The sequence below is a fragment of the Carassius auratus genome, chromosome 14 (genome assembly GCF_003368295.1).
Source record: "Carassius auratus strain Wakin chromosome 14, ASM336829v1, whole genome shotgun sequence".
NCBI lineage: Eukaryota > Metazoa > Chordata > Actinopteri > Cypriniformes > Cyprinidae > Carassius > Carassius auratus.
The window spans coordinates 21,332,691-21,346,606 of NC_039256.1; the positions used below are offsets into that span (position 1 = coordinate 21,332,691).

The following is a 13,916-nucleotide window of genomic DNA, read 5'->3' on the forward strand; positions in this document are numbered from 1 at the left end:
ATGACACTAGGTCAAAACTGAGGTGCTGAAAGATATAAAAATAACATGGGGTGCACTGATGTGAGTCACATTTTTATCATTATTTTCAGGAATACTGTAAAATACCGGTAAATAAGACAAAACATTTCTGTACATTACATAGTTTCCCTCACTCTACAACTAATAATTTAATGTTATTCAGAATATAGATACAAATCGACCTGAATTTGTATTGTATTTGTATTGTAATCTGAATACATTAACGTATAAATAAAACTACCTTCTTTGTACATTTTATGTGCTTGGTGTTAATTGCATTATATAAAAAGTCATAGAAAATTGTGGGTGATTGCATTAATTCACCCAGTATCTTTTGTGTTATATAGTATATCATCATGTATTGAAACTGGCAATGGAACAATGGCAATGGAAATGGAAGTCTAAATTTAAACCTTCATCAATACATTGATTTCCACAAGCAAACCACCAGCAAAGTAGGAATGTTTGAATGTGGAGCCGGACTTGCATGCCTGACCCAATCATTAGATTCCCTAATGAATATATATTGGTTTAGTCTTGCTCTGTGTTAAATGTTAAATTCTTGTTTAACAGTGTAAAGTTGTAAGACTGTTTGAATCTTTGTTTGATTTAAGATCATTTGAATAAAGAGTCATTCTGATTTATTTGTGGTGCATAGCTGAACCCTGAATTTGCATAATAAGATCAAACTTACATAAGAGGCTTTTCAGGACAAAAATGTATATGTTGTGTGCAACAGTGAGTGGTGCATTTCTGCACATCTCGTTTGAGTCTTGCTTTTGTGGTTACTCACTAATGTAACTCTTTAGTGTTGTGGCTACTGGCTATCTTTTCTGCGTTCTGCCATTAGATGCAGTGCCTCTCCTTCGTCCTCCTGCTGTGTCCAACCACATGTTATTGTGAGCCGCTCTTAGCCCAGCCAAAGGAAACAGCACTGCTTATGAACTTGTTTTTTTTTTTTTTTTTTTGCACTCCATCTGTCCAATGTAATTGCGCTCTGCATATAGGCAGATAGGTTATGTTGCTGGTTTTGCACTTGACTATATATCAATAATACAAAACATATGAAATATAATTCTTAATAATTATACTGAATATGACAATATATTAGCAATATAAAGTAAGTACATTTCAATGAATTTATTATTAAACAAACTCACAACAATTAATCCTTTCTTTCCTTCTGGATTCTGTTTCTGTTTTAAATATATATTTTTTATAATCCCCCCTCCCCCCACCTACCTTTTTACTTTGTGTTCCGTTTCAAGCCCTTACTTCATATTTTACTTGATTTTTTCCCCCATCTTCTATCATCTCAAAAGCAGCGTGTCCATTAATTAATAGCTTGCTAATTTAATTTTCCTAAAAGTAATAACTTGTTTAAGCATGAATAAAGATTGACAAGGCAAAGTCCTAATCTGCCAAAGTTTAATTAGTCTTAGCGAGGTTTGCATACAAGCAGACGGGGGTCAGGGGGAGAGGACATCTCAACGAATGACACCGGAACGAAGAGTAGAGAAGAGGCGAGGTGGTGTGGGTTTCCATCAACTCTGCCTGTCTGCTTCCACCCATGCACACGATCAGCCAGCTCTCACACACAAGGGATTGTGGGATAGTTGGAGTGTTGGTGTTAACTGTCAAATAAAGGCTGGCTTTCCCAGTGCTATTCTCCGCACCTGTCACCCAGGGCAACCTGTGTGTTGTGGCCAGAGCAGTTGGGCTCCTTTTTGTGGCTTTAAGGCATAGCCAAAGCTGAAAATTGATTGGCTAAAACTGTTGTAGAATGATGTGAAGAGCCAGCATATATTAGAGATTCGCTTAGAGGACCCTGGGGTAAATAAACAATGAGTTATTGACTACAACACTGATTTCTTACAATGACTACACCTCAACATGGATTGGAGACCATTATTATTATTATTATTATTATTATTATTATTATTATTATTATTATTAATTGTATTGTTATTTCTTAAATTATTAATAGATTAATAAAGTAGATTCATTATATATATATATATATATATATATATATATATATATATATATATATATATATATAGCAAATCTACTGGCTGCAAAGCTGGAATGGGCTAAAAGACCATCAGCGAGAAGCTTGGTGAGAAGGAGAAAACTGTTGGTTTGATTATTCGGAAGTGGAACAAATACAAAACAACAAATCAATCATCCTCGGTCTGGAACTCCATGCAAGATCTTGCCTCGTGGGGTAAGGATGATTATGAGAAAGGTGAGGGATCAGCCCCGAACTACATGGGAGGAGCTTGTTAAGGATCTTAAATGGATTGTTCACCCAAAAGATGTTGGTGAATTTGTGACTTTGTTGCTTCAGTAGAACGCAATCTGAGATTTTTAACTGAAACCATTGCAGTGTGTCACACTTATAATGTAAGTGGATGGAAATCACGGCTAAAACATACAAAAAAAAAAAAAAAAAATTAAACCCTGCGGCTCGTACCTATACATTGATGTGTAAAGACAAAAGGATTGGTTTATGCAAGAAACTGAACAGTATTTATATATTGTTTTTTTTATCTCTGATTCACATAATGTGCAAACTGTTCGAACTCTCTTAAGTACATTCTCTTAAGCGCGTTCACAAAGGTGCGTGAGGCATCTTCTTCTTCTACTTGCTTTATGGCGAATCGCAGACATATAAGTGAACTACCGCCATATATCTCTCAAATGGACGATTGACACTCTATCTACAATCTCAGTTAGGTGTGTCGATGGTCCACTTTTTTTGTTTTATTGCATGTTTTAGCAGTGATTCCCATCGACTTACATTATAAGACTGAGAGACTACAATGGTTTCAGTTAAAAATATCAGTTTGTGTTCTACTGAAGAAACAAAGTCACCTACATTTTGGATGCCCTGGGGGTACGATCAAATTTTAATTTTTAGGTGAACTATCCTTTTGAGGCAGTTGGGACCACAGTCACCAAGCAACACATTGGTAACAATACTACGTAAAAATACAAAACAAAAAAAAAACATTATGCTTTGGGTCTGTTTTACTGCTAAGGGTACAAGACGACTTCACCACATTGAGGGCCAAATGGACAGAGCCATGTACTGTAAAGCCTTGGATGAGGACCTCCTTCCCTCAGCCAGAACACTGAAGAGGGTCATGGATGGGTATTCCAGCATTAAAATGACCCAAAACATGACACCAAAACAACAAGCAGTAGCTCTAGAGGAAGCACATAAAGGTCATGGAGTGGCCTAGCCAGTCTCCAGACCTCAGTCCTATAGAAAATCTATGAAGTGAGCTGAAACTTTGAGTTGTCAAACGACAACCAAGAAACCTTACAGGAACACTCCACTGTTTTTGAAAATAGGCACATTTTTCAACTCCCCTAGATTTAAACAGTTGTGTTTTACCATTTTCGAATCCATTCAGCTTATCTCCAGGTCTGGCTGTAGCACTTTAGCTATAGCTTAGCATATATTATTGAATCTGATTCAATTGTCAACATCTCGCTCAAAAAGTGATTTTGGTGATTTTCTAGGCTGATATGGCAAGGAACTATACTATTATTCCGGCCTAATAATCAAGGATGCAGGAGGTGTAATGATATTACGCAGCAACTAAAAATATGCTACTGTTAGAAGTAAGCTGGGGTCTATTTTCTTGGGGTCTATATATTTGTTGTTGATCTTGCTTTCCCTCAGTTGATATCTATATTCAATTTATAACCGTGTGTCTACTCTGAATACACATGAACTGCATAAAATTAAAGATAATTAGGAAATAATTGCCTCTGATTTATAGCAGGGGTTTAGTTAGTTACCAAATAATAGATTAGATTTTTTTTCATCTCTTTTTACACACGAAAAGCTTATTCTTATTCATTACTGTCATTTTGATCAAATCATTGTGACTCTTTCATATGAAAATCCTTTACCGGCATGTCAAATAAGCATTCTTACCTACAATGAAATGGCCAAATGGACATTTTGACAGCTGCACAATTGGACATGGAATTCCTGAGAAAACAGCTTGAACCTTGTATGTATATTTCCATTAATATCACACCCCTGGGGCATGACAGTTGAATGAAAATGACACGAAGCAAATCTCTTGTGCCAGTCCTCCATCACAGAAGAGAAGAGCTGAAAAATGCAAGGAGGCCAGACTTAACACATCTTTCCTCTTTACTTTAGACAGCACCAAATGTCAGATACTCATCTGGAAATAATTTCCATTCTATTATGGTGACAAGGGGCCAGCAGAATCTAATTAGCTGAAAAAAAAGGAAGTGCTAGGGAGCTGGATTGGGAGTGATTGGTGATAGGGCCAGTGGTGCAGGGCCTGGCTCTCCAGGCTTCAGGCTCAGCAGGAACACTCCTGAGGTTAACTCCAACTTGAAGGAAGGAGATAAGAAAAGGAGAGAGAGGGATTCAGGTGCTGTGTGCCAGAGATGAAGGCCTCTATTGGTCTGTCAGAGCCTCAATTTTGAATATTCTTCCCTAAGTGATAGTAAAATAGAAATATAAGAGCAAAAAGGGGCCAAATATAGTTTGACTTTTAGCATATGTTTTATTGCTCTATCTATCTATCTATCTATTAAAAAGTAAAAAATAAATAAAAAGTAAATGGTGTTCTATAATGGTCAAATACCAGGGATAAAATAATGTTGTCCAGTGCCTCAAATCGCAGGCCTTTCATAGAGCTCAGAGATTTAGAGAAATAAATGTTTTCCCCTCGAGAGCTTGCCATTCTGCTTGCCCCCTTTTCTCATGCACACTATCAAACTAATCTAATGTCACTTTCAGAGGAAAGGTTAGGCTCAGCTTTTGCATTTATATTTTCCAGACAGAGAGTTTGACCTTTGTGGATCAGACTGTTATTTTTGCTTCTTGTGATGCCACCCAGCTTAATCAACCTTTTATAGTGAAGATCAGCATCCATTACACTGATTGGTTACAGTGAACAAGGGTGAGAATAGGCTGGAGAGTGTTTTTTTTTTTTTTTTGTGCAGCTTTAATTGACTGCAAAAGTAAAGCTTCACAATAAAATTGTGATGTCAATACTAATTTATGCTTTTCAATGGTAGGACTACATTTAAAGTGTTGTGTTATTTGTTTAATTTATCATTTGAACATTTTTAATTTGTTTTTATTAGCTGATTAATTTCCTTGAACGTTGACTATAGGAATCAGGCAATTCATAATAGAATATTGCACCACTTAAAAAAAAAGAATAATAATAAGAAGAAATAAATAAACAAATGACTCTTATGGCTTGATTTCTTTTGAGAACTGAAATCATATGGTGCAACCAGTGTATTCCGATTCCTGAACAATGACTTTTATGAATCAGTTCTTTTTGTGAAATTAAAATCACACATCGCAATCAGTGTTTTCCAATTCCTGAACAAATAACGAATTACTGGTTATTTTTGTGAATTGTATAGTTCAACCAGTGTATTCTGATTTAAGTTGGCTCTTTTTAGTAAATATTATAGGTATTATGCCTATTACTTATGCATTTTGTAAGTAATATTTCAGAAATATTATATTATATTATATTATATTATATTATATTATATTATATTATATTATATTATATTATATTATATTATATTATATTATATTATATTATATTATATTATATTATATTATATTATGAAAACTGAATGTTTACCTTAACTTAAAAACTGATCATTATATTCTACTTTGTTCCAGATCTGAGGCCTCTGCCTGATGTGGCCATGACGGGAAAATGCACACGTGAGTGTACAGAATACGGCCATTCGGATTCCTGCTGGATGCCTGGACAACCCTCACCCAACCGCACCAAGAGTGCCAAGGGCGGGCCCAAGCTCTCCACCTTCGTGCCTTACCAGGAGAGGGAGGGTCAGGAGCACCTGATGGCTGACAGCAGCTCTAAGCCTCACGGAGAGGAGCGGAGCGGAGGTGGGAACAACAAAGTGGCCAGCATTCGCTTTTTGCCTCCCTACACCAGTGCCTATTCTACAGGTGGTGACTCCGGCAAGGACTGCCCCAGGGAGGAGATCCCCCTGAGTCAGACAGCCGATTACGCCCCTGCCACTACACCATCCAGCCAAGGTTCCAAAAGAGAAATCTACCTGTGATTCACCTGCTGTCGGCCTAGGTTCGATTCCACATTTGATCCAATTTACTTGTGATCAGCAATGCCTGTGAGAGGATAAAAGGCCTCATTGTCAAAACACCTGCTAATTCTACCCCACCACCAGACCCCGATATACACAGACATCTCGACATGCATCTCCAATCCCCTCAGCCACAAGCCTAATGGCTGACACCAAACAGCTAGAGATCTCTTTAAAACCCTCTGGGTTTTATACAGCCCTGTGCATTGTTAGAGGCTCTGGAAGCCAAACAGATATGAAGATAATAATCAGAAAAAAAGAGAAAAGCATTTTGTGAATATGAAATGAAGTACACAATCCCCTTGTAAACTTCTAATGAAAGAATGTAAGGACAATTTTTAAGTGAACTTTGTGATAATTTAATGTCAATGTTATATTCCTATTTGATTCTGATTTATTTGTAGATTTTTTTTTTATTTTATATATATATATATATATATATATATATATATATATATATATATATATATATATATATATATATATATATATATATATATATATATATATATATATATATATTACTTATGATCAGACTGTAGATATGCTTACCTTAAAACATAAACACATCCAAATAGTACTTTTTTTTTTCATCTGTGAGTGTGTAGCCAAGAACTCGAGCCAGAAGAACTGGCAAACCAAATCCTGGCAATCCAAGAGGAACATAGATTCTTGACACTTATACTTTACTGAAAAGAAAACATTCACCTTTCTTTAAGCTCTGAAGGATAGTTGTTTCTTAAATTTGTCTTTTTTCATAGAAAACTCTTTTCTTAATGTACAGTGTTGTAAATACTACCCATCTGATGGAACAGCTATGATTTATTATTTAGCTGTACAGACTCTTGGAGCCACAGCTTCCTTCTGTTGATGATAGTAGAAGGGACATTGCTCAGAGGATTTGCCTCCCTGTCAGTAAAAGAAGGACATCAGTTTTGGACCTTGGAATGCTAAAGATAATCTACAGTCTGAGCCTCCGCCGTCTTACTACTTGGGACTCAAGCAAACACAGAATTTGGGGCAAAATCCAAGGAAAAAAAATGGATTAAAGCAGGTTTGCATGATGCCATTTTGGACAAATTTGACAGGCTTCATCAGTTCCCAGAGGAAGCTCTCCCTGTGACTTTTCCTCTGTAATACTCTCGTACTTCTTCAAAAGACTATCTACTAGTAGCTGAGGCTTTAGGTGAGTTGCCATGTGGAAGAGTTTTGTTCAACCCATCCCATCCGTAGGGAGGAACAACGACTTTCACAAAAAAAAAAAAAAAAAAAAAAACCCTGTTCATGTGCTGTGCAATAGCCTACTCGTTTTCTGACATGTCAAACTCTGTTGTGTAGATGTGTGGTTTTGTCAGAGATTTTGGCTCTGCTCTGTGGTGGGTCTGACCTTGTCCAAACAAACGCTCACAAGAGGTAGACGGGTTTCGAAAATCATGGCATATTTGTCACATTAAAGTTGTATTCAACAAGTCCAGTATATTCTAAACAGGGATGCCCAGTCCTGTACTGTCCTAATCAAACACACCTAAAGCACGCGATTAAGGTGTTCAGGACCACATGAAAATTAAAAGCAGATGTGTTTAATTAGAGTTGGAGCTGAACTTTGTAGGACAGTCGATCGCCAGGAGCATGATTGGGCACCCCTGTTCTAAAACATCAGCGATTCTGTTTAAAATGTGCTTTGAACATATGACATGATAAGACTCCTGCAGCAAGCTTAGAAACGTCTAAATCTCGCTAACCTATTACCGTAAAGTCACACTGGCGCTCGCCAGGGGGCACTTTCATTGAAAGCGCTAATTTCCACAACTGAAAGCAAGGTCATTCAGAAAGAGTTTACAGGAAGTTCATTTAAGGCTGTTATTAATAGAGGCTGATAGTAACGGATTGCATCAGTTGGGATTCAGGTCAGCAAAAGCTATCATGAGTATTCGAGGCCTGAGCTACACACAATAAGTGCACTATAGTTTACACCATGTCACACAGCTAAGTCGCCACTCATAACCGACTATTCACCTCGGGTGATTTAGCCGTTTGCTCCGTGTGGGCGTTGATTCAGTGTTCTCACTGCTACGTGCTTTGGGTTTAATACTTGATAAATATCTCCATTTGGTGTGATTCTTCCTTATGTGTGTGTGAATTCATTTAGTTCACGGCTGACCCCTTATTTGAACACTGGCAAACCAAACTTCAATGACCAAGTAAATAAGAAGTATTTCCAATCTGACAGGGTCTTTGGTCTTTGCATGCCCTGTGATGCCCCCTATGGACAAATGCTGCGAGCTTGTCGCAGCCTTGGGGCAGACCGGAGGAGATACTGAAAGACCTCATTCGGTCTAAGTGTTGATTTGAGAACACTGACACTCTTGCTTCATTGTACACATTTAACTTCCTGTTCTTTTAATCATCCCAGTGACTACTGACCTTTAAGGTGTTTTCTGCAGTGACAAACAGAAGCTGCCCAGGCTGCATGAACCCCAAACGCTGCATGACAGGTAGACAGTCTCTCGCTCCCACTGGGAAAACCTGGAGTTTATCCCCGGAGAGCAACTGTCACAGATACTGATAGGTCAAATCACTCGGAGTGTGTGTGAACGTGTGCGTCTTCGCACACCTGTGTAACTGTGTAGATGCATGGAGGGATCCGTTCACTGCCTTTAAAGCAAGAAATTTTAAAGCGTTACACGTGCATTTTCGATTTTTACTACGATTTTCAACGGCCAAATTGTATCTCATTGAATGAAATGGCTCTTGCTGTGTGAAACATTGGACAGTGGTGCAGAGAATCTGATGAAAAATAAATAACTTGTCTTATACACAGCGTAGGGTGAAAAACAAGCAAGAAAAGCATTATATGAGGGGAATGACAGTCCATGTCTTTTTCATCCTGCAGCTGTAGCTGTTAGTTTGTTAGTCAGACAGCAATATATTTTATTATATCTTTTTTTGGTAGTTTCTTAATCAAATAGACCAGTGTTAATAGAAGTCTGAATGAATATGTGGCTAAAAATGTATTCTCATTGTTTTTTGTTGTTTTTTTGTTGTTTTTTTTTTTTTTTTTTTTTTGTCTTTAATATGTATTTTTGGTTTTGTTTATTGTTTAAGAAAATTAAAGACATTCAGATCTTTAAACTGCTGTTATTTAATACCAAACACAAAAGCATTAGTTTTAAGGTTTATGATTTAAGTTATGCACTATTCCACACAAACTCATTAGTTATTAGTTTTGTTATCCACAATACAAAATTGTCCTGCTTATACTTTGATTAGCAGTCTCAAAGCAAAATTGAGAATGGTGATTTGTTCTATAAATATACTTTTTTTGTTGTTTTTTTTTTTTTTTTTTTTTTTGATGATGATGATGATGATGTGTATTGCAGAACATAAGCAAATAATGTAAACAATCACCTTTTTTGGTACCTAAAGCACAGATTTTTTTGTTTTTATTTTTTTTGAATTTTTGGATCTTGTCTGCTTTATGATCAGGCCAAGATAGAATCTGTGTATTTTTTTTTTTTTTTTTCTGTGTAATGGATTTGAACATGGTAAAATGGGTTAAATAGAGCTTAATTAGTAGCTGAAAGCACTATAAAATTAGCCAAATATTTAATAAACCAACACATGAGGGGTGGAGGATGTGTATGGCTTTTTAAATAAGGGGGGTTCCAGTTCTGTGGAAATCTATGGAGCTTTCTGTCAGCACAGATTCCGTGTGGGCCTGTTCATGACTGATGTTCAATTTCATCCTACTGTAAGCTCTTTCATTTGTGCTGAATCGTGTATTACGTGGAAATCAATCAAATCCAATGTGACTTAAGAATCAGTTCTTTGTCTGGCACATGGACTCATTTTGGAGCAGAGCCACCCGCTGCATTTGTCCAGGTATTAGGAGTTATGAACGAACATGTCATCGTGTTGTAATGTCACCGTGCATAATGAGGCTCACCATGCATCTCTGCGCATAATAGAAGTAGAGAGTAAACAGCATCATTCTACCCCTCGAAAAAGATTAAAAACTAAATCAGTAATTTATTTTGTGAAGCGGTGGCTGAGCGGCTTCATTACTATGACTTTGGCACTGAAATGAACCGATAGCGCTTTAGCGGTTTATGGGCGTCTGCCTTCATATGATTTCAATATTAAAAACTCTACACTAAGTAATTGAAGAACAGCCACCGTTTAAATAGATAATTACAGGAAGTACAAGTTTGTAGCCTAAGTGTTTGTTATATTTATATCGAACGCTTGTGATGCCTTGTTTTCTTTGTACAGTTTTATGTACATGCTTATAACGTGGCTATTTTTTTTTTTTTTCTAGAGAACAAAAAATAAAAAAATAAAAAAATGTTGAAAGACAAGCTGAAATTGTAAAATATTTTTAAAAGTAGAATATGTTAGGATGAGTGGTTGGTTGCACACGGTTGGTGAGCCTGTGTCTAAAATGTCATCAATAACCATCCACTGGCTTCTGGTCTCTTTTTATGAGTTTAATTTTTTTCCTGAGTTTCTTTGATATTTGCAGAACAGTGGCTTTGAAGAGTTTAGCCCTTATTCGTTCCATTATGTTCTTATCAATATCCGCATGTTAAACACAATGAGGAAGAGAAAAGAGAAAAAAAAAATGTTGTCTTTTATTTTTGCTGAGCAAATCAAAGAAATACTATCTTGTAAGTACTCCTTCCTTATAGCTTTACAATAAAATACGTTCTGTAAACCACTGTGTTCTTCATGAATTGTTAGTGGCTATATATATATATATATATATATATACTGTGATTAGCACATTTTCTTTTTTTCCATCAGGGAAAGTGCTTTGAAAATATGTTCCCTCTTTCAAGTCCATTCTTTAGGGAACACATGTACCACATTGTACCATTTTACAAACAACTAAAAGTGAACTTCCTGATTCAGCACATCTCAAAAATGCTTTCAACAGTCTTAGCAAGCCTGGCAGAGTTCAAATTCTCCTAAGGTTCTTCAGCTTGTTCGTAATGTGTGGCATTTGTTCCTTGGGAGAATAAAGCCCTGTTAACCCCATTGGATTTCTTAACGTGCCAGTGGCACTGCCAAGCATGGGTTTCATCAATCAACATAAACACAATGAGGCCTAGGGTCCAAACACACACATACTGTACACTCACCCTAACAAACTGTCTCTCATATGCCACAGGCCCTGCCATACTATCCAGTGGCACCATGCAGAATACTTGGGACCCCGGAGATTTGTAGGAACTCATCAATCTCAAATTGTTCAGGCTTACAGTTATAGATCTACCCTGCATACAGAAAATCAGAGCTAACAGCATCTATAGTGATAGTTCACACCAAGTGTTTGTAATTAAAATAATTTCACTTTAGTACAGGGACCAATTCTTTTTTGCTTTCTAGCATGCCCATTAATAACATATTAGCTGTTTATTATTACTTATAAAGCACATATTTTATCCTACCCAATACCTAAATTTAACAACAATACCCTATTAACTATTAATAATAAGCATTCAATTAGTAGATTAATGAGGCAAATGTGATAGTTAATGGTTTGTTAGTAGCAGAAATTGTACCTTAAAAAAAAGTGTTTCCAAATAATAATCTAAATAATTTTTGTTATTGCCCCTAAACCGTTGAACATTTGTGTATATTTGAATATGGTACATTAACATGTCACCGCAGGCTTGATTTCCATGATGCCCACTATCGGATTTTGTGGTCTATGTATGCCAGTCATAGATTATGACAGAATATCATTTTTGAGGTAACTGTTTTCACTTGTTAGCGTAAGCAATCTACGTACAATGGCAATCTCTAAAATCCACCACACTATAAAATCTATTGTTTGAAATGGTGTTTTCAAAAAGGCTAGCTTCACAATGAAATTAATGAGAAATATATCAACAAAACTAAGATACATTCAGTAAAAAAACCAAAAAAAAACACAGCAGTTCAAACTCTGCTGCACTTTTTGTCAAGGGTTTTTTATTGAAGAGTTCTTTATTTCCTTCCACGGCTGCTGTGTGCATGAGGAGGATTTACAGAGACCCTGAGTGGCTCCCTTAGGGCAGTGCTTGACTGAGGGTCAGTGTTATCAGCCTCTAGGCCAATAGAGCAGAGGTTTTACTCCACAGCACAGTGGCCGCCCTCGCCAACTGTAAATATTGGCTCTTCCGTGCAGTCAAATGAAATGTATAATGACGGGGGTTTTGAAATAAGCTCTCACTTGGCACCAGACAGTCTGAAGGCAGCCGAATCTGTGATGATAGAGAGAAAAACTGAGATACTGAGAAAATGTAAATGAACGAAAAACATTAAAAACAGCAGTCCCTGAAAGGAGGGAGAGTGTTACAGGGAGCATAAATATGAAGATCTATTTATATATCTGCTGGCACATTGGAATAAGTTATAAGTTTAATTCATGACCTAGACACTGGGGAACTTCTGTGTGGAGTTTCCAGATATACTTTGTTTTCCTCCTAAGAAAATGCCAAGCTATGAATATTCTTTGAAAGGACGACCTGTTCACGCATTATTGCGTTTCTCAGTGTGTGGCCATAATGACTCTGACAGAAGGTCAGTTGCTGACTTGAGAGGTATGTGCATAAATGTCAATGCTAATCACTCGAAGCTTGTGTATATTATAGGACTAAACCAATATATTTATTCCCCCCCTCTTGCTTTCCCTATCTCTCCATTAAGGCTGACTCCACCTCTCTGGCTTGTGGTTTGCAGCATGAGGAATGCACATAACTGCAGGCGCTGTATGTAATGTTAAAATGAGATTAGCCTAGTGGTGCACATCTCTGTATGATGATTAGGAAAAGCGCTTCCAGTCTCCAGCCATTCCAAGGTTCTCTATGCTGATGGAAGGAATCCCACACATAGTGGGAGAAAAGGAGCATTTGAAGATTTGTTGGGCATTCTTAGTGTAGGTGATGAAAAAAAAAAAAAAAATGTATTCTCTAAAGCCGGCTGCACACTTTGACTGCCAGTTTTATATATGTATATGCATTTATAGAATATTTTATACTTTTATATTTTATTTTTATCTTATCTTTTATGTTTTATGAAAGTCAATTCTCACCATAAAAAAATAAAATAATAATAATAATAATAATAATGCAGTGATTATTCACAAAATTCTAAATTATGAAGAAGAAACCACAATTAAAAATAATGATTTTATTATTATTATTATTATTATTATTAAAAACATAGTTATGACATAAATGTTTGACTTTAATAGATGCAAAACCATTTCTGCTAGAAAAAAATAAATCAGAATTATAAGAAAACAATAATAAAAGAGAAGTCATAATTACAAGGTAAGTCAAACTTATGAAATACAAAAGTTCAGATGATTATAAGATAAAAAAAGTCTTAATTACAACTTGTAGGCAAAAAAGGTAAAAAAAAGAAAGAAAAAAAAGGTAGAAATCATGATAAAAAATGTCAAAAAGTTGGATGTGGATTGGGAAATCATTTATAATCTCATAATTTAGATTTTTGATCTCATGGGAGCAATGGGATTTTATCATTTTATTTTGTATTACCAGCTATTTTAAAAATAAATCAAATAAATATTTTATATCATTACACTTTAGAATTTCTCTGCCAAAGAATGTATTTTAAGCAGAAGCCAAAGCAGGATTGACTGTTGTGAAATCAATGTTTTTTCAAGCAGTGCACAGACTGGCACTCTGCTTTAAATTCCGCAAACACAACAAAATTAATGATACAAAAAT

At 36.1% G+C, this 13,916-nt stretch overlaps 1 protein-coding gene across 3 annotated transcripts in view; it reads left to right on the forward strand.

Annotated features, from left to right (window-relative positions):
- The window catches only part of LOC113113991 (protocadherin-1-like), a 149,268-nt gene extending 142,764 nt beyond the window's left edge, over positions 1 to 6,504 (forward strand). For all 3 annotated transcript variants that reach the window (XM_026280644.1, XM_026280645.1, XM_026280646.1), the window contains exon 5: positions 5,729 to 6,504. In XM_026280644.1, coding sequence (XP_026136429.1) covers positions 5,729 to 6,138 — 410 coding nt within the window. In that variant the 3' untranslated portion in view covers positions 6,139 to 6,504. The remainder of the gene's footprint in view (positions 1 to 5,728) is intronic.
- Positions 6,505 to 13,916: the final 7,412 nt, after the last annotated feature.